Here is a 21,957-nt window from a genome sequence, read left to right as displayed (position 1 = left end):
CAGACGAGTGTGGCTGATCATAAAATGCAATAATAAATGCATTTCTCTTAATTAGGTCTGTTAGGAAGCCAGAGTTGAGGGCCAATATGGAAAGTTGGGTTCATTACCTAACTTTGAGGATCCTAATTGAGAGTTTGTTCCCAAAGTAAGGCAAAACGGATGTCCAAAAGTTTTTTTGTTTTTTTTTTCCTCGATCGTATCCCATATAAATTACAACATTGTGACCGTTTACACAGTGTCATGAGGGCCAGAAGCAAATATTCATTGCTTGGTTTTGATTGACTGTCAAAGAGGTATTCAGTCTACAAAAGCTTTATTAGTGTGGTTATGTAAAAGATATTCCTAATATTTTGACTCATGCCGCTAAATGAAAAAAAAAAATCAATTCAAATATTACTGTGGCTGGTCAGTGTACACTTGAAAAAAAACAACAACAAAAAAACAATAGAGAATACACAAAACTCTGCCAAGCCTTTAATATTTACACATATTGTCAAAGTGTCTGAATCTGTTAAATTGGCTTTTCCGTTTTAACTTGAATTACTGCCAAATGAGCAATCTGAATAAAAATGTATTTTAACATTACAGCTTCTGACCCTGCATGCAAATAACACATTTCATTCAAATTCCATGTATGATCTGATATGATAAGATATAGTCCCCCCCTTTGTTTTAAAACTTTATTTAATTTCATGCCATCCTCAATGGCAATGGTCAACGTGTTAGAGTTATTAAAGAACTGATATATCCGAAAGTGTAGACAGGAAGCTGCACGCAAGCCAAAGTGAAAACTTCCTCGGCGGAGGTAATAACGCCACTTGGCCATCACGCTGCGTGTTCCCAGCCTACATTATCGGCAGTTATGTAAGTTTTGAACACAGGGCGCAAGTAACAACATGCTTTCTTCTCCAGTGCTGTCAGACATCTGCGCTCTGATGTTTTTGTACATCCTCTTTCGGGTCTTTAGAGGCGGCGATCAGAGTCGCTGCGATGCCGAACACAATTTCTGTGACTGCGAGTGGCATCCTGTCTCCATGGCAGCAGCTGTGACCTTAAATATCTCCCACAACATGCGCCCACCGGCGAGATGTACCTGCTTGGCGTGCAACAGTGCTCGTTTTCGTGCCTCCCGCCCGCCCGTCTTGAGCCTAGTGGTCGCTAACCCCCACCAGGCCTCGCTTTCATTAACAGATGTCCCCCACAGTTTAGTGGGATTAACGACCCACCAGGAGGTTGCTAATTTCATTGGTGCAATTTCAGCCCAAAACTCCTGCCTTAGCTATAATACACAAAAGCCTTGCACAGAGCACATTTACACCTCCCACTGTGTGGGCAGCACATCATCCATCCATCCAACCGTCTCCCACCTAGCGTCAGCGCTCTGCGAGCTCTGCCGTGCTGGTGACTAAGTTAGTCTTACGCAACCGACTCAATGAGTCAATTGATCCGCAACGGAACCTATCTAATGCTATCGAGAGCAGAGTGATGCAAATACTTCTGCGCGGATGGGTTAAGTGTAGAAGTAATGACACAATTGGAATCGTATTTTAAGGCCGAGCTTGTCACAGTTCGTAGCTGAGCCGATGGCAGCAATGCGCACGTGTCAACTCATGATAAAAAGAGTTTGTTGTCATGGCAACATGTAAGTATTGACGTTGGCGGTATCAAGTAAAGTCCGACCATCCGTGCATTTTCGACAGTGGTTGTCCTCATTAGGGCCGCTGGACTGAATGGGTCGCCGGCAAATCGCAGGGCACATCAAGACAAATAATCTTTTGCATCCGCTTCACAATTCTAAGGTTGGGGGTTCAATTCCGGGCTCTGGGCCTACTGTTTGGAGTTTGCACGTTCTCTCCAGGGTTTTCACCGGCTGGATATACTAAATATATGGTGGGGCTTTTCCACGCCGCAACCACGAGGCACTCTAAAGCGGCCATGCCAGTGTGAAGTCCCTTGTGCACATGCTGGCTGTGGACCTTTTTTCCCCCTTCGCTCTTCCATCTTATTTCTTTTGACGTGCGCACACTCATGGCTCACAACGGGGCGCTCTAAAGCATCCAAAGCACCAGTCATCTTCAAACATGTATCATGTACTAATAGAAACAAATCTTAGATTTCACTTTCCAGAGTCTTTAAAGATGAAATTCAAATATATTGTACTAAAAAGTTGAATCCAAATGAACTACTTGTGCTAGCCTTAGTGGTACTAGTACCAGACTTTTAAGAATCACTGCTGTGGGCACTTTTCCCCCGTTCCCACTGACCTGGTGCCAGCGCTAGTTTGGATCGAGAGCCAGAAGAATTTGAATTAGGGTCTTTGATTCTTTTTTGATATTGCAAAAGCGCCCACCTGGAACATGCAAAGCACACCACACTACATTTGGGAGCCTCCCTAATGTAGCTTTAAGGGGGCTTTCTCGGCTTGCCAATATTTCCCGTCTCCCGTAAGAAAGCTTCTGAAAAACATCTGAATTCACCTGTTTTTCCTCATTTTCTGTGAGTGTGATTTTTCCTTCCCAGGCCATCTTCACTCTTGGTTTTAATACCAAAAGCTCTCTCTGCTGTTATGACATTTTTGAGGTATGTCCGGGTTAGACAATAACAAGAGATGTCCATCAACATCCCATGGGAAACTACTATCTTTCCCTGTTCTCCTTCGCTCTTTCTGTGTCATTCTCATGTCTTTGTGCTCGAGAGTGCAAAGGGGAAAGTGTGTTCACGGTACAGCACGGGTCATCTCGGGCACTTTGAGTAAATCGAGCAACTTGAAGCGCACTCATTAACAACCCCACTCTGCCTCACGTGAACTCAACTCCCTTTAAGGCTCTTTTCTGTGGAATTAATAACAATCATTTAATAATACGAAAAAAAGAAAGCTCTCCAAAGAAGGAAAGCCTCTTGGGTGCCGGGTGGGGGGGTCAAGGTGTCTAGGGAAAGTTAGCGCTCCTGGGGGGGGGGGGGGGGGACCACGATTATGTAATGCTTGTTCACCACCACCCCATCCCCCATCTGCAGAAATAGGGGGCAGCTGCATAGTTAAAGGGGACACACTCAAGTAGAAAATAGCATGCAGCCTTTTGCATGATAAAGTCACACACGTGGAAAAAAAAAAATCCGTTTGGAAATTGTTAAGCAACTCTGCCTCCTCAAGTTCACAAAAAACAAGTACTTCACCAGCTGTGTTTCCATAATTGCCAATTGTTGACATAAATGCCAATATCTTCTCCACAAATTGGTGACATATCTTTCTCTTTTGTTTATTTACAATGCATTAAACCCCCGTTTATTACGTTCCAGAGTAGACCCTCCCGTGACAAATGGAGAGCCATGCTACAGAGACCCACTTCAAATTGACTGGGAAACTGACACATAAAACAAAAGAGGATTCAATATTGTATATTTCAACAGCCAAATGTTCAACCAAATCATATAATTTCTGATAGCGAAAGTCTGCTAACTTCGTGTTAACATACAATATCCAACATCATGGATGAGTTCACTGAAATTAGCATCGATGTTGCGGTAATTATGAACCTTCAAACAACAACTGCTACTTTAACACACACAAAGCAGCGTCGCAATATTGTACAAATGCAACAGTATTCACAGGTGCTACGTGGGAACAACGCCTACTACTTGAGCTTATTAGGGGACCTTCTCTGCCTCGTCTTCTTGCTCTTAATTATGCTGCTTCTACAGTCAGAAGTACTCAGCGCTTCCCGGCATTATGCGGCACAATGTGGTACTACAATGCATGCGAGAATCTAAATTCGGATTTACAAACACAAAAAACTGTTTAACTAACACGGAAGTGTTCGTATGTCTGAAATGTTCATAAATGTAACGTTCTTAAGTTGTATTAAAAAGAAGAACGACAGATGAACCCCGATATAGCGGGGCTTCGCTGCCGTTCATGTTGAAGAATGTCAGTATTACAACTTGTACATCTCCTATAAGCTAATAGGAGATGTACATTTGGATCTCAGTGCAAATGTTCCTATTGTTGTGGCTAGTAAGCGTACACGAGCAGTTTGTGGACTCTTTTATGCCACAAAAATGGCTGCATCATCAGCTCTCACTCCTTTGCATTCATCACATCGCCCCTTTTTTCCTCTGCCTTCGACAATCTCGTAGCATCACCTGCTCTCGCGCACCCTGCATGCCAACCGATCTTTCCCCCGCCTCCCCTGCTTCCACACTAAATCTATTATTGTGATTAGTTCCTCTAACGGGGCAAAATATTCGAAACACCTCTCGCGTTATGCTTTGCAAACTACAACCACAATAATAAACAGATATTTGCAATAACATCTCTCTGACGGTTTCATTTTATGCATCATTTGTATTAGATCCGCTCCGTCTGTACCTAATGAAGTTGATTTATGACTGATGACCACTGCAAGGTCATTAGGAGAGCAAACGAGGTCAGTTGTGCGATTGCAATGGAGTTCCAAGAAAGAATTATTAGGTCATTGGGCTGCTGATTAAAAATGGATGAAAAGCTGTTTAATTTAAAAGGGCACGTGAAGATTATTGTCACGCATCAAAAAAAAAGAAGGAAATGTTATCCAAATCAATCCATTATTTGCGTGAAGGACGAGCTAGGCCTTTTTTCGACAACCGGCGGGTGTCGTATTGGAACAAAACGCTCGGGTTATTGCCGTCACGTGAGAATCAAAGCGCAGGAATGTTGTGGTGTTTGATGCGCACACGAGTGAGCGACAAGCGATGCCAAATTAGCCGCGGCTTTGTCGAATTATGCAATGCGATAGGACGGCGGTTGCCAAGCAGCTATTGCGCAGATCACACAGACGGGGCCGCGCTCGTGCGATGTGTGCACAGTTGAAATGACTCACAGTTCCGCCACTTGCACTGCTGTCCATGATTATGATCATTTGCACTCCACAAGCAGCTTTGTGGAGGAGCAGTAATCAGCCCAAATTCACTCTCACACTTCCTGTGCGCTCACCCTTTATCCCCCTCCCGACTTACTTCCCTCTATTTCTGTGTTGTTGACTGTCTTTCTCAGTCTGGGCTAATCACACACGGGAGGGGTACCGCTGATAGAATTTTAATATTCATTTATACACCAAGCCTTTGATGTCCCCCATCACCCCTCAGTGCAGTGTAAGCACTTCTCTATCTCCCGCTCTGCCAGCACTGCCAGCTCAGAATATCTCCCCCTGCACCCTGTGCTTTGACTGTGTGTGCATGCGTGTGCGTCTGTGTACTGACTGTAGATTCTACCCGGGAAGCCGACACAATGAAGGATGAGGCCATTGTCAGTAGGTTAAAAACCAACAAACAAAAACAATGAAGCGAGGCATACGTAGGAGACAGATGAGTGAATGGATGGTCCAAAAACTTGAATATACTCCACGGGCCGGGGTCAATCCAGACTCCTCTCTGGGCGTCACGCGAAGGTCAATAAGGAATTCAGTTGTTGTCAGTCGAACCCATCGTGGAGCTTTGATCGTGCTGCACTGGTATAAATGCGGCAACATTACTTCAGTAGTTCGAATGAATAGGTATTGTATCAAAGGGACTATGTTTCTGTACTTGAGTGTACAATCTACTGTAACGTTCTCCATCATTTCCTGGGACTGTAAAAGCGGAATTGTCAAGGGGTACACCCTGGAATAATCGGAACTCACAGTTTTATTGTCATACTAACACACGTTTACACACGATATGGCGCAAAATGTGTTCTCCGAGGTCCCAGTTAATAGGGCTCAAGAAATACGTTGAAATAATACAACATTGAAAAAAAAAGAATCAATAAATACTAATTGGCAGTTGTGAATGCGTATGACGGTGCAAATGCAGCAAAGATTTGGATGCAGTGAAAATACAAATGCCAGAGGCTTGAACTGCACATAATACTTCAATGACATTTCCAAATTGAATAAATGTGAACCCGGCGTAAGGGAATCTTGTTCATCTTCTGATCAATTAGCCAAACTATTAGGATGTGTTTCTCTGAGAGGTATACTTTTCTTTGAAATTGTTCCACAGTGTCTGTTTATATAAAGACGCACACATACAGGAAAGTTAGTCCATGTGGAAAGTGTAGTCCAGCGGGGCGTGTCTTTGGCAGTAAAGCGTGGCCTACTGTCTATATTTAGCCTTAAACGCTCTCTTTTCTCCCCTGCGTGACCCTCGCCCGCGCTGCGCTGCAGACATTCCCATATCGGCGCATAGAGAGACGCCGCCGACTGCAAAGAGGGCAAACACTCACAGAGTTTATGGTGCAGTCGGCCGGTGGTGGTGATGACAGAGCGACTCGCCGCCTTGAACGCTGATTTCCTCTCAAGAATACACCTGCACATACTGGCTGATGTGTTTCATAATTTCATAATTGTTTTGGGCTGGAGTGAATTTAACGATGGAGGATGGCGAGCTCATCATTCGCTTGCCCGGGCGATCCGGCACTCCGGTGGACAACAATAGTTTCGGCGTCGGCGTCGGGTTTGGAGAGACCTTGGTACTGCGGCACAAAGAAGTTCATAACTTCTTTTTCGTCCCCTTCAGGGAGCAGCCCATCTACAGCACGCGGGCCCACGTCTTCCAAATTGACCCCAACACCAAGAAGAACTGGCTGCCCACCAGCAAACACGCCGTCACCGTGTCCTACTTCTACGATAGCACGCGAAATGTCTACCGCATCATCAGCCTGGATGGTACCAAGGTGAGCGTCAGTCTTTTGGACCTTCTTTAACTGCTGATCACTGACTTGCTTTTATCGCAGGAGGCGCTCGTGCTCTTTAAAACGCTCAGCACTGCCAAAGCACCGCACGCTGTCACAAGACTTGGAGCTCATGTTTCAATGTGTGTGCGTGCACACGAATACTATTTGCACACGAACTATATCCGCAAGTCTGTCTAGAAGGATGGATGGATGTACGATATTTCAAGTCCCAAAGTCTAAATTTGACACACCACAGAGAAGAGTGTTGTTACCAACCCTGCCACATTTGAATGATTTAAAAAAAAAAGTACATAAAGGAGGCTTGAAAATCGGGAAAAATTAAGCCATTGTTTCCACTCTCAAATGCTGTGGGCGTGTTCACTGAATGGGTGAAATCACAGGCCGCTGAAAAGTGGGCGATATTTTGGCTAGCATTTTTTTAATGTCTTAACATCCCGACACGTTTGAGCTTAAAGGTCCCGTATTTTGGCTACTTAGATCTCCATAGAGTGACTCTCTAACATGGACTTAGTATAAAAAGATAAGATGTAGGGATAGTTTAGTGGAAGGGGCAACTCAGCCTACGGGCGCTAGTGCGTCACCGGGCCCCGTTTTAGCCATGTCCCAAAAAATCTGAGAAACTAAAATGGTAAAAAACAGGGGCCCTATTTTCCTTAACGGCGTAAATCAAGCACGGCAGGTGACACAACTGTGCGCCGCGGTCGGGTTAGACTGGTTGTTGGTAATTTCGTAGACGAGGGTAGCCCAGGGGATCTGATAGTGAGCGGGCTGTGGGAGTGTTTACACCCGACTTCATCCACCTCCAATCAAAACGGCTCCTCTCATTCCCTTTAAATGTGGCGCACCAAAATATTCAATAACTGTCATAATTCATCCCAAAGAAAAGGATCATCCCTAAACACTCACAAGTAAGAAATTGTCCAAATGTGTTGTCCAAATCCTGATTTTTCAATTAATTCACTAAGCGATGTCAATATACCAAGACTTACAGTTCAACTCACATCGCATATCTCGGTGAACGAAATATTCCTTTTGGAAATCTTTGTGGGCTCAATAATTGAATTGCTGAGCGCAAAATAGTGTACGAATGAGCAATGGTAAAAATCCAAATCCTTAACACATGGATTAGGAATCATGCTCCAAATCAAAGTGGAAAAATCAGTCTGATCCAACGTCTGTGAATTCCACACACTCGACAACTCATTATGTGGCTCGGTAGTGGACGACAGCATCTGGGCCTGCTCCTGACGAGACAACAATTTGTCCAGAAATGTTATTTCCGTGGGCAATGTTGTGATAGGAGCGACTGAGCCGAGGATGCGGCGGGGAGAGATGGCGAATGCAAACTTTTTGTCCACCATCTCGCATCGCGTTCAACCGGAAACATGAATTGATGATGTAACACGCATGCATGCTGAACGTAACCCTCCCCAAACTTGTATTGATGTCAGTTCATCAGAATGTTCCACAGTATCACCAGTCATTGATCAGACGTTAATTAGCTCTGCTTTAGAGATGATTTGAATGATTTTTTCCCCCCCTACCTATCACTGTCAACAGTTCTCATTAACTGACCAAAGTGTACTGTGTAAAGTCTCCAAATAATTCATGACCTTTCAACACTGTCTCAGCTACATCTGTAGATATGAGGAATCCCTTTCCACTGCTTGATTCTGTTATAGTTTAATCGTAATAACGGTGTTGTTTCGAGATTAGTCCGTCTGTTGCTCGAGACATCTTCCAAATGGCAAAGCTGACTCATTGGTGAAAGGCAAGATGAAGCGTTCACTGTCCACTTACCGGCTGCAACGCCGAACAATTGAAGTGCGCTTTGTCACAGACTGATTCTAATATTTTAACCTCCTTATGTAACTTCTTCTGGCAACCAAAATATAAGAACCACCTCTCATAACGATGCAGTGCAGTTCTATGGTCGATTTCATTTGACTGATCCACAGTATGTGACCAAGTAAATGCATATACTGTATGTAAGTGGACTACGGTACACCCGCCGCATTATTTTGTCAAAAATGTCACTTGTTTTTGTCAAAAAAAAAAATCCAGACTTTGAATCTTGAGGCGACATACTGCCACAAGGCTCCTGCGGATTCGAGAGGTGGAGTTATATGACACATGTCAGAGAGTTGAACACAGCTATCAATTTTTAACAAAAAAGGGTTACTCAAACTTAATTATTTTCACTCGTTTTTGTGTAAAAAACAAAAACAAAAAAACATCCAAACTTTCGATCTTGAGGCGACATAATGCCACGAGGTGGAGTTATACGACACTTCTCAGACCGATGAAGTGTCCAAAAGACTTCACAGATTTGCTCTCAAGCTATTTTCAACACTACATTGGTTTATAATTTGTAAAAAAAAAATAACAAACCATGTGGGGACTGACCACTAGTATTGATTTGTGAAAAAAATATGAAATTGACATTTGGACATAGGAGGTTTCTGCCAGACAGCGACAATATGTAAAGGCGGCAGTGTCATTGATACAACTCTTCCATTTGATCTCTTTATTGTGCAGGCGTCCCTAATGAAATAAGTCATCATCTACGGTGGAAATAATCGTTTTCTCTGCTTTTCTGTCTGACCCGCTTGTTCACACACACACACACATTAAACACACCGTAGTAAGTTCATTTAAAAAATGTATTAAGTGTGTTTCCTCTGTGCCGCAGGCAATAATTAACAGCACCATCAGTCCCAACATGACGTTCACCAAGACCTCACAGAAGTTTGGCCAGTGGGCGGACAGTCGCGCTAACACTGTCTACGGCCTGGGATTCTCCACTGAGCATCATCTGTCCAAGGTAGCGCCCCGACAAACACAAACACACAGACGCACGCCCACAAACAAACATTCCGATGTTCTTTTCTCCCCCTCCCAGCAGTCCCTGAGGGGGGATGACATTTCCACACTTTTCTACATTCTAGTTGCCATAGCTTTTTTTTTTGCCCCTTGTAGATGTGAATGTGGGATTTTATTCACCACGCTGATGTGATTTGGTCAACTGCCGGGCCCTCAATTTTCATGTAAGGTAGACATTAACCGGAGGATAGTATTGACGCACGGCATTTGTCCTCGGTAAAGCGGAAATTGACAATGCGCCCTGTGCCTGACAAGTCTCTTATTTTCCAATACAACGAGTGTGTCGTGCGACGAACCCTCACATCAGGCGCACACCCCGATCTCAACAAAATAGAGACTAAAGCAGTTTATATTAGCAATAAATTACTACTTTTATGTTCTTGGGGCTGCTATTAGTGATCACCCGATTAGTGATCACCCTACATAGATTGATCAGACACAAATCATGATCTTCAACTATTTTATTTATTTTTGTATGTTTTTACGCTGGGAGTCATCAAGCTCAACATTTTGGTTCACGCGTGACTTTTATCTCGTTCGGTTTAACTGAAGAAATACTAACCTGCCGTGCTGGGACCTGTAAGGTTGTATGTACACAATCTTTTCTCAGTGTCTCTTGTAAAATTGTAAAACATTGTGATTTCCTCGGAATGTTATAGAAGGGATCCTTTGAAAAGTGTTGTATATTGATAGTTACCTACCATGTTAAGTCATTGCCGGTAATTATTGTGATCAATCATTAACATGATCAGTGTCTTCACATAGATGGATATCATTATTTGTTAGCATAGCATTAAAGGTAATAGGATGTGTGATATTTAAGAAGCGTGTATCAAACTGGCAGCCCTTCGCATTAATCCTTACCCAAGAAGTAGCTCTCACTTTCAAAATGTTTGGGGACCCCAGATGGAAAACATGCACACAATCAAGATAAAATCTAATGTTAAGGCAAAAAAAAAAAAAAACTCATAAAACAATTGCATATCAATGTGAATCTGCAGAATCATGCCTCTCTAAAATCTACATGGAATGGAAACCTAATTTATGCCATCATGTAGTGCATGTGTGTGTCCTACTAGCTACTGCTTTTGCTCCTGCGTGTGAAAATGACTGCTGTGAAACAAAGATATTAAAAACAATCAAACTTTTGCGCTACCATGTGCATCTTCTGCTATCTCAGATCCAACGTGCACCTACAACTATCGCTTTAACGAGACCCGAGCTATCCTGTTGCGGCAAAGTGGAACGCTATCGAGTTACCGGCTGCCTTTCTCCGAACGGCAGACCCGAGACGGTCCTCCAGCAGAGGCGTCAGTTTCACTTTGAAACCGGACAGTCCTCCGCTTGACTGTAGATCAACCCAATGACAAGTTGGGATGATTGCAAAAGTAAATGAGGACGCAACACTAAATGGACACTCGTTAGGACACTCATTTAGAACAGCTCCAAAGTGATACTGCACACGTCTCGGAATTTTGTCATTAGGGTGGATGCGTGCATTATTAACAGAAACTAACCAAAAGGTAGACGGGTGCCATGTCTCCCGAGGTTAAGAAAAGTCCAAACAATCATGGATCCTACATTTCTTCTTCACCACCCTGACACAAAGTTATGCGGAAACACAACCTCAGCAATGGTAACAATGACATTGCTTTGTGTTTTGTGTGTGTCTGTGTGTGTGCGTGCGTGTGTGTGCCATTTGACAAAAAGGTTGACAACAGTGACCTACTTAGCTCATGTTTCTGGTGAAGTATTATAGGCCTTGTTTTTAAAATTCAAATGCAGGGCATTATTGATAATAATAGCTTACGCCTGTCCTAGCCCTGACTTTATAGGCCGACCTATTACACACTGATCTCTCACTCTGTGTGCGTGTGTGTGGGTGTGCGTGTTGGGGGATGACGTCATACACAGCTGAAATTTGCGTGGTGTGTTTATGTCCAGTTTGCAGAGAAGTTTGCAGAGTATAAAGAAGCAGCACGGCTTGCTAAAGAGAAAAGTCAAGAAAAGATGGAAATGGCCACCTCGCCCTCTCAGGTATGTTCAGAAAGGACATGGTCATAATCACCAAAGAACATTCTCAAACTTTTTTTCTCGACCGACATGAAAATGATTTTCACCTCGTAGCCCTTTATAGGACAACGGTTCCTTGTCAGTGGTTGTTTAAATAAAGTAATAAGTAAGATTAAATTAGAGGCATGAAATGGGGACAGAGAGTGATGACTTTTTTTTAAAAAAAGATCATTTTATTCATATCCTACTGTCAGGTCAGACAGTTTTAATATACATGAAAAAAAAATGACGTGCGTTGCGTCCATTTTGACGTTACGATACTATAGATCAGGGTTGTGAAACTCTTTTTGGTCTCGTGCCGCATTGTAGTTATGATTTCCATCAGAGGGCCGTTAGAACAGTGAAACCATATAAATGTTTAATCATCACCAACACATATTATTGAGGGATAACTTGCTTTTGAAATCAGAAGGCAAGGATAATAGTATTGTTGAAGTTACTGTAGAAGAAGGGTTTGGTAACAGAAAAATGCAATATCTCAACATTATTGTTTATTATTATGACAATTTGGAATGTGGGTAGCGATTTTAGCAGAAAATCACGGCGGTTGACGAGCATGATTTTTTTTCCGCGGGCCACATGAAACGATGTGGCGGGCCGCATCTGGCCCCCGGCGCTTGGGGTTTAACACCCATGCTAGAGCTGGTTCCTGGCCTTTTAAAGAATCCGACACCTACTGTCACCCGCGAGTGTTTAACTCTCAACTCAGTCTAATGGCAACTTTATATTCATGATGTGAAATAAACAAAGCTCTTGTGGATCACAAGTGGCCTGTAGGTGAGGCTTTATTTATGGAATATTACATAATAAAAGTTAGTGGGAGGAAGTGAGCGCGTTTGAAAGGAGAATCTCTCCAGGGAAATATGTACTGTGATTGAAATGTTGTTAACGGCTTCATTCGCGTGGCTTTGTCTAAGGACAACCATCGTTTCTCGCCATTGAGCCAAATCCGAGTAGGACTTCAGCGCTCTGAACGAGGGGCAGGAAGCGTAACACGAGACACAATCTGTCTTATCTCTGACTTCCTTCTCGTCCATTAGGGACGCACAAGCGAGGCCATTGTGTTAGCGCTCGCACTGTGCACCCAGCCGTAAGTCCTAATAGCTTTGTTTCATGTATGTGGAGCATTGAAATGATTTGTCTCCGCTTGTATGGGACATAAAGATAAGCTGCGCTCGTTCAATTTTCCCAGTGTTATAGTGAGCTCTTTAACGAGCTGTCGGCACGTGCGAGTGCTCATAAAGACTTCATCAGTGGTGGAGGCAGCTGAGCAAGCGCATACAAACACACCTCCATCATTTCCCCAGTGAACTATTTATGTATATGGGAAAGAGGATTCATTTATGAGGTTCTCTCACTTTTTTTTATTTTTTATCTCCTATAATAAAAGACCCTGGAGATTGAGTTTGTTGTTCTAGATGTTTTTGTTGTTGCACAAAAGCTTGATGAAATGTAGCCAGGAATTGTGTACACGCTCCCCTTTCCAAAGTATTGCTACAGCGAGTTGCGCAGTGAAGCCCGTCCTTTTTATTTTGCCGATAGTCTGCAAATATGCGGCTGTGAACTCGAAAGATGAATATGAGACAAAAGAGCGACAGTACTGCTTTTATTTCCAGGTGTTTACATCTGGATCTTGATCAAGATCGCACCTTTCGTTTGAGCGCCACCCGGTTTTCATCCAAGCAAAAGTATTGGAACATGCGATTAACATCTGCGTTTTCTTTTCCAAACGTGTCCTACTTCTTTGACTACTCAAACAGCAAATAATGCTGAGTATGTAAACTTAGTTTCGGATTGGAGTTTTGCCCGTTGAAGACTACATTTGAATTCGTTAAAGGTGTAACCAACATAAAACAAACGGTTTCAAAGGAATTTCATATACACTGCATATTTTTTGTATTGAATCACTACTTATTCAACTAAAATAGTTTTGACCCATGCAAATTTGATCTCGTGTGTTAAATATGAGTTTCTGTATGCAGAAGAAGAAATGATGTGGTCGATATGATCTTGGAGAAACGCCCTTTCATTTAGTTTTGTTTTTTTTCCAACACTGACTCGCAGCGTGAGGAAAAAGATGACAACTTTTCACTTTTCACATCTTTCACCCGAAGGAGTCTCCGGCCGGGGAGCTCTCGTCACCTTTGACTCCCGTGACTCCGCCCATGGAGAACATCAACGGCACAGACGAAATCTGCGACACGCCCCCCAACTCGGACTCCAGACCAGAACCGTCACAGAACGCGCTGGCCTTCGCTCATAGGTACGTCGCCCACGCTGGCGTCCGCCATGTTGCGCCAGACGCGGGTGCCCCACTTCCTGTCTTGTCAGTTTGAAGCACAAACGTGTACTTTGCCTTTTTTTTCCCATTTCTTTTTCTTTTTTTAGTTGTTGTTGCCATGTCAGCATGGTGTTGGTAGTATCCATCTCTTCACCAATGTCAGTTTAAGACTTGTCGGGTGTGCTCTTTCTGATAAGCCTGACTGCTGCTGTGCACAGTACAATGAATATTCAATCCAAAAAAAACAATTGAAATCAAAATCAGGCTAACATCTTATTAATATGCATGCCATTGCTTTTGACATGGTGACATTTTGGTGCGTTGATTGAGCTATTGGTGCAATAAGACTCCAAAGTGGTTCTCAGGAATCTTTTTTTTTTTGGGGGGGGGGGGGTCAAATTTGGACATGCTTGTTGATAAACTTGTATGTTATGCAATAATTTGACATGTAAATGGAATCTAATGATGTGTGTATTGGACAGAGCATGCTACTGTTGTATCATTTCTCTTGGCGGTGGATTCCTTGTTCCTTGTCGTAGTGCTTAGTGTGATTCTTGTGAACTCAAATCTCAACTATTTCAATGAGGTGCAATCGTGAGGTTTATGTCCACACAAAAAAAAGATGTTGCTGACTTGTTTGAGAAGACTTATACAACATAATGTGTGGAGTGGGTGGTGGGAAAAGACCCACGTAACAAAGAGTGTACAAAGTCTCACATGGGCGCACTAAACTATTATAATAAATTCAAGCTTCCAAAACTGAGCTGCTCTGTTCTGAGGAATGTATCATTTACTGTCACGTCTCTGTAATCTTGTACCAATCATTTCAATTTTCCCCGGTGGTCTCAATTAAAGACATCAATCTCTTAATGTATGATCATTAGTTAGTTTCCGATGAAAGGCCACGTTGGAGGCCTTTGGCGGGCGGGGTTTTAATCATACGTCTCCAAATGGGTTTCAAATCTTAAGCGTGAATGCTTCGGAATTCCCAATGTTGCATCATGAAATCTTTATGGCTCCAGAGGAGCTTTGTGCAATGAGGGCGGCTTGTAGCGAGGTGTGTGTGTGTGTGTGTGTGTGTGTGTGTGTGTGTGTCCATTAATACGGTGTGCCTGGGAGACGGACGGGCTCCACTCTGTAATTCAACATTGCAATTGTGGACATAATGAGCGAACCCCTGTCTTTTCTCATTTTTTAGAGGCATATGCAAAAAAAAAAAAAAGATAGCTGGAATATTCTAACCTTGTCTTTTACATTCTTCTGTTGCTGCCAGGAGCATTTGATATGAAATATTGGTGGCCAATCAGCCGCTTAGGTCGGCTGCACACGCTTTAATGTGAATGGGAAAGGAAACACAAATGATTTGTAATTCATTTGAAAACTTTGATCTGCTTGAGTCTCAAGTTACTCATACACTGGTCAAAAATGGAGTTTTTTTTTTTTTATAGAGCTACATCTTGGCAGAAGGGAGACTTAAATAATTGATGTTATGTAATAAAGGGGGGGAAATCATTTTGTTATATACCTCAGTACAGAAAATGGATGGATGGATATTGTCATAGGGTATCAATAATTAATATCTCCTAACGTCACATCTTACCATCTTTACCCAGCTAAAAGATACCCGTCCGGCGAATCAAAATTCACTTGAACTCAAGATTTAGATCATTTTTGTCTTGTCACGAGGCAAAGTTCATAGGCCTTATTTCAAAATGGCAAATGTCCAACACTCGGGTTAGAAGGACACACACTAAGGAAATGACACAATACAGATTATAAAACCATTTTATTTCTACACAATCATTTGAAGGTTGCAATTGAATCACTGCTCTGCATGAAATATAATCTACACACTGGACTCAACTCACTTTCTAGAGCACTTTAATGAGAACTGCAGTTGTAAAAAAAAAAAAAAAAAGCGTAAGCCCTTGCGTGTGGGTGCAAGCGGAGGATGACGGACATCTTTTATAACGCTTTATGTGAGTGGAAGGGCGCAAGGAGTTTTTGTTTCATTTTAGGCGAACGGGGGCGTCGCGTATGCCCAACGTCACAGCGCCGTGACCGCCTGCCTCCGCCGCTGCCATGGCAACTGCTTCTCGGAGGTGCTCAGTGAGGGGAAAGAAAGTAACCTGATGAAGCTGCGACGTCAGGGCACGTGCGATGCGGAAAAACCTGCAGAATCGCACACATTTTGTTGCTCCTTGGAGGACACTTCCGGTTATTGTGGGGGAGTGAAGCACAAAACAACATGAATGGTTTATTCAGGAGTTAGTGCATATGCTCGAAAGTGATGCCGAAAAAAATAGAAAGTACTGTCTGCCACATTGTGCACAAGTAATCTTAACAGCCAAATAAATACAGGCGAACTTTTATAACTTCTGTGCGTAGTTCATCAGCCGTGGTATTGTGAAGACCTATACAAAATAATACAACTGAAAAGTAGATCAGTGCAAGTAACACAACACAGCACAACAGTTAACTTACCGTCCGAGTGACCCGCACACCATCTGTGTGGTCCCGAGCCATAATTCAGCCTCCAGTCAGACGCATCTAATGATGTTCAGCTCCAATTGTTTCCCCGCCGCTCTCTTTTCGCGTTCTCCGTCCGTCTCTGTCTTCGCTTCTTGACGTCTCGCCTGCTCTCCTGCTCTCCGTGCGCCTGTGTGGGGTTTATACATTGGCGTGCCTCGGTGACAGCGTGTGCGTGTGTCTGTCAGTTCAAACGTGTAGGACGGCATGTCGTCTCACGCAGACACGCGTGCACTCCAAGAGGGGGGCGGCTGTTGTGTAAGAAGTGAAGGCGCCGTAGGAGTGCCGAGTGAATTAGATCAGAGATTTTTCTCCTTTACTGCTCACTGAGTGGGCGCTATTGGAAATAGCGGAGTTGTGCACGTACATATCATCGATGTGAGTTTGTGCTGATGAGATGAAGAGAAAAGAACGCTCAGATCCAGACCATCAAACCTCTTTTTTTGCTGTTATTCACGCCTCTCTCTGTCATGAAACTCATTCACATTTATTCATTCCGCTGGTTCTTCTCATCTTCTCATGGAGCTGGATCAGATTAGGCCTCAAACTGTCTTGAGTTTGTGATCTGAGATTACAGTCAGATAGCTACTAGATGGATGGATAGAATTGCTCAATGGATGGATAGATCGATAGATAGATCGATCGATCGATCGATAGGTGCGCCGATAGAATGTATGGATGAAGGGATTGATGGGATGAGGAATGAATTCTAGTTAAATTGAAGATTGTACGGCTGATTGATGACAAACGTATGCCATATATAATATGCGGATGAATGATTAGTGATGATTACCGGATGGATGGATTTCTAGGAGTGGATGGATTAACAGATGACAGATGCACAAGAGAAAGAAAGAACATTGGCGGATAGATAAGTGGATCGCTGCAAGGCTACTAGCCAGATTACGAGCTTCGACCGTGCGATGTGAAATTGTAGCGCCCGCTAGCGAGTGTCCAGCGTGTTCAAGTCGCTGTGTGATCACCGCCTGCGATTGTGTCCCGCAGCCCGGCGATGACCAAACACTGGGAAGCCGAGTTGGAGGCGCTCAAGGGGAACAACGCCAAGCTAACAGCAGCTCTGCTGGAGTCCACTGCCAACGTGAAACAGTGGAAACAGCAATTGGCCGCTTACCAGGAGGAGGCCGAGAGGCTACACAAACGAGTAAGCGGTGGCGAGGGGGCTTCGGCATGTTCATTGCGTGCGCACTGAGGCGGCTCATTCTTTTTGAGATGCGAAATACTTTTGGTGCAAAACGAAGCACTCAACATGAGAGGCTTGGAGTAAAGTCGAGAATGAAAAACGTGGGCTCTTGGTTCAGATCAAGGAAGCGGTAATGATGAATTTCATGAAGTCGCTATCTCTCCATGGTGCTGAATTCTGAATTTTGTAGGTGACAGAGCTTGAATGCCAGAGCAACCAAAGCCCGGCCATCAAATCCCAGAAGACAGAGCTCAACCAAACTATAGAGGAACTGGAGGCAACCCTGAGAGACAAAGAAGAGGTGAGATTGCGTCCAAAACCGCACCTTACCCTCCTTTGACACCATTTCAATCTGTCTCTCGTCATTCTCCAGGAAATGGAAAAGCTAAAAGAAGAATTGGAAAACATGAATGACCTCATGGAGCAGAAAGACAGCCTCGCCCAGAAACTCGAGGTGAGCCTCCGTCCCTCTGAATTGTCGATGCTCTTCGTGTCCTAAATGTGCCGGCAACAGCCATGTCTTCTGACTCTCGCTCCAAAAGGAGACGGAGCTCCGCAGTCGGGTGCTGGAGCAGCAGCTGGCGGGGGCCGAGCAGCGACTGGAGGAGAATCAGGAGGAGCAGGAGAATTTCAGGAAGAGCCTGCGAACGCTGCTGGAGCTGCTGGACGGCAAGATCTTTGAGCTGACCGAGCTCAGAGACACGCTGGCCCGACTCGTTGAGGAGGCCAGTTAAGAGGAGGAGGCGCCGCACGACTTCATTACAGAGCCGTACGAGCGTTTCGTCGCGCACCGCAACCATTTGGAAGTTGAGAGAAAATCCGATTGCAGGCATCGCCCTTCGCGGCTGAGGAGCCTCACCTTTGCCTTCGCATCGAATCCGCGGCGTCGTTCGCTCTGTCCATTTTCAATTGGCAATCGAAAATCAAAAGCAAAAAAACAAAACAAAACAAAGTGACAGATTTGCTTATAAAATTCAATTGATTTCTTCAGATACGCGGCGGACAAGGAGGAGAAGGACAAGGAGAGCCGCAGTCGCCGATGCACTTTCGGCCTTTTATTGATTGAGGCAAGCAGTCAAACGCACTGATACAAAATGAAAACACTCACAAGGAGGAGCTGCTGTCATCCACAACTCACGCCCGGGCGGCCACACGCAGATCGGCCCACCCGACTCCACTTCCTGACATCGACCGCGCCCCTTAAAGGCACATGTTCCGCCATCTAGCCTAAGAGCATTTCACTGTTCTGGACGTCAGCGTACGTCGCTGGCTTGGATAGAAGTACAAATGTCGGAAATTCAGACGAATTGAATGAAATGCGATCATTTTCCGATGCTTGGCGCTGCAATGGCACAGTGGTTGGGAATCACTGCACAAGTCGACTTGGGACAAATCACTTCAACAACAACACCGTTCGTGTATATATCTCAGTTGACTCATTCTTGCGTCTCTAATTCTCTTTACCAAACCTGCGGCTCACATAATGATCAGAATCAATTCTTTTTTTTTTTTTTTTATCTGAGCTTAAAAATGATTTGTAAAAAAATCTGTCCTTTTTTTTTTGGGTGGTAACTTAAAAAAAATAATAATAATAATAAGAAGAAGAAAATAATGAGTGTCTTTCATTTTATGATTTTTGATTGCCAAATGAAAATGGAAAGAATGAATGAAAGACGGAACTCGATTTGGGCTTCTTGCTGAAGCGAACATTTTGCTTGTCGGTGAACGTCAGGCTACATTCCCACTCCGTCACTCCCACTTGACAACTGTGCCTCAGTGCCATCCGTACACTCCCCCGTCATTCGTGGAAAGTCATGTGGAAATAATTGCTGTTCAGACTCCTCAAAAATGTCGCCAAAGCTGCCAAATCTCCTCAAACACTGTCCCGATGTTGCAACGATTCAAAGTGACTCGGCTGTACGGAGAAGCAACGAAATGTGTCACAGTACCAGAGAATCCAAAAAAAACGGCATTATTACACTAAGCTGATCCACTACTTACAGCACGTACGTCTTACTTGATAGCAGTGACATTTTATATGAAAGGAAATCAGTAGGGCCGTGACCATTTTCACATAACAAGAAAACTACCGGTACTCAACAAGATGCCCCTCGACCATTTGTTCCAATGCAGTTTTCTACGCAAAAATAGAATACCAAATCCATCATTGAAAACAAATAAAGAAATACAATACACATTTGTAAACCTTTTTAGGGTCAGGCTTGCAGATTTCCCCAATTCAGGGCAAGGCTAAAGTGCCAATGAGACCCCTGCCAAGGTTGAACAAAAAATGGAGACTGGTCGGCGAGGTGATTAGTTCATGGCAAAATGCTTTGTCGGTCGCATTTTTGTTTCCTTTCCAGATTCTTGTATGACGTTTTAATTTTTGACTTCGTATCCTGAATTGTTCAATCTCCAAAGCATTTTCAATCTGAAAGATAGTCAATGTGATTCCTGAAACTAATCCAAAGTAAAGCTAAAGTAAAATTGTACCTGCAAGTTAACAAGCACAGTGTGGACCAATAGAACGGCTTGTATTCTGCGGTTGCGTTGCCGAGCAGAATTCACAAATTTAGAGCCCAGTGAAACAACGAACGATCACGCGACCCGGCAAACTTGCGGAATGCCGCCAATGCGCCACGCGGCGGAAAAAGGACCAGGAGAAGCGGCAGCAACGCAGAACTTCCGGAGTTAGTCTTGAAAATATATTTGCTGCGGTTTACGGTTTTCATTTGTTCCGTGAGTCAAGGTAGCCCTGTAGACAACAATTCTACGATCGAATCACTGCGCTGTAAGACAAGTAAGGAGCTTTTTTCCCCACAGTGCCATCTGCTGTATCTGGCGAGGCGCCGCCCCGCTTGCCCTTCCTGTAAAATGGCCACTGCTCGATAGAAGACGTAAAGCTTCCATGGGTGTTAATGATGCCGCGCGGAAATTTCCCAAGTCACTCTCAGGGGTCGGGCCTGAGAGCGACTCGCATACGGACTGCTTCCATCATCGCAGGCAACGGAGCTGTCTTCCTGCCAAACTCAGTGTGGCGTGTGGGTGTGGGTGCGCGCGCGTGCATGTGTGTGTGTGTGTGTGGGGCGCTTCTGACTTTCTGCTCGAAAGCGTGCCTTCCGAGCACACGCCAGCGGACTGACCGAATCTTTGTACATAAAATGTGTGTGCTTGTGCTGTGAGAGAGCGATCGTGTTTTGGGGACACCGATGGTCGACACGCACACACGCACACGCACACGCACACGCACTGAGCAATACCAGACAGGCTCTGTACAGCACCTCTGTGTCATTCTATCAGGTACTTTTTCTTCAATTGGACTGCACACACATCAACGCGGCTGATCCACCCACTCTGCCCCCGACCAACAGGAAGTGCACTGCTGTTGACCTCCGACCTGTGCGGCAGCCCCGCTGGTCCAAGTGGTGCATCACGAAGGGCTTCCGGAGCGTTCTATCTACTAATCGTGTGTGAAGTGACTTTCCACCCTCAGTGAAACTGGCAACGGCTTTTCACTTCTATCGGTGAACACAGAACTTGATTCCTTTTTTTTTTTTACACTGGCTATAACAATGATATAAATAGAGAACCATATACGACAACTTTGTACTCATGTAAATGAAAGGAAGGCAAATGCAGTAACACCCTGCAGTGACTTCTTGTTGTGTATTAACCCACGGAAAAGGTGTTATTGTAGAGTGGACTTTGTAAGCAAAGGGCGGCAACCTCTTGTCTATATCTACACTGAAAATGCATAACAGCGCAATACTCTTACATATACCAGGTTGATTATTCTGAATCGACGGCTTCTTCTGGAAATCTTCGCCTTTGTGACTTTCAAGGTCCCCAAATTGTTTTTAAACTTCACACCAGATGCTGCAACTTCTACGGTCCTAATTCACATTATTAATGGAGCACCTTGTTTCCACTGTGTAACCACACATTTGAACCACGTAATGTATCGAGATTTGACTTTCACGTGATAATGATCTACTTCAATAGTTAGTTGCACACGTTAATACACTGGAATAAGGCCCATGTACCGGAACACGTTACCCAAATGTTGGATTTTGAGGTGGCACACCTTAAGATAACGTGCTTAAATGCTGACGAATGCCTTTGTACAGCAGCGGAATTAAGCTTTTTCGTTTTATTGTTTTGTAATGTATGGTATTTAATGTAGGTAACATTATTGTATTTAGAGGTATGAGAAGACTGGCAATATTTTTGACTATTTAAAGTAATTTTGAACTCATGATATTAAAGAAGTACCTCAGGATA

The 21,957-nt window shown here is 43.9% G+C and overlaps 1 protein-coding gene across 4 annotated transcripts in view; it reads left to right on the top strand.

Moving 5' to 3' along the window:
- Positions 1–21,957, top strand: part of homer1b (homer scaffold protein 1b) — a 24,160-nt gene extending 2,203 nt beyond the window's left edge. For 2 of the 4 annotated variants that reach the window (XM_061768074.1, XM_061768073.1), the window contains 8 exons: positions 6,532–6,688; positions 9,402–9,533; positions 11,537–11,629; positions 13,780–13,928; positions 17,481–17,637; positions 17,867–17,977; positions 18,050–18,130; positions 18,219–21,957. In XM_061768074.1, the coding sequence (XP_061624058.1) occupies positions 6,532–6,688; positions 9,402–9,533; positions 11,537–11,629; positions 13,780–13,928; positions 17,481–17,637; positions 17,867–17,977; positions 18,050–18,130; positions 18,219–18,410 (1,072 nt within the window). In that variant the 3' untranslated portion in view covers positions 18,411–21,957. Of the gene's footprint in view, positions 1–4,911; positions 6,689–9,401; positions 9,534–11,536; positions 11,630–13,779; positions 13,962–17,480; positions 17,638–17,866; positions 17,978–18,049; positions 18,131–18,218 lie in introns of those variants that run through there. The other 2 variants (XM_061768075.1, XM_061768072.1) reach the window with 2 other exon arrangements.

The sequence above is a fragment of the Phyllopteryx taeniolatus genome, chromosome 3, assembly GCF_024500385.1.
Source record: "Phyllopteryx taeniolatus isolate TA_2022b chromosome 3, UOR_Ptae_1.2, whole genome shotgun sequence".
Taxonomy (NCBI): Eukaryota; Metazoa; Chordata; class Actinopteri; order Syngnathiformes; family Syngnathidae; genus Phyllopteryx; species Phyllopteryx taeniolatus.
Note: the sequence above shows the minus strand (reverse complement) of the source record. Positions and strands in the feature narration are given on the sequence as shown.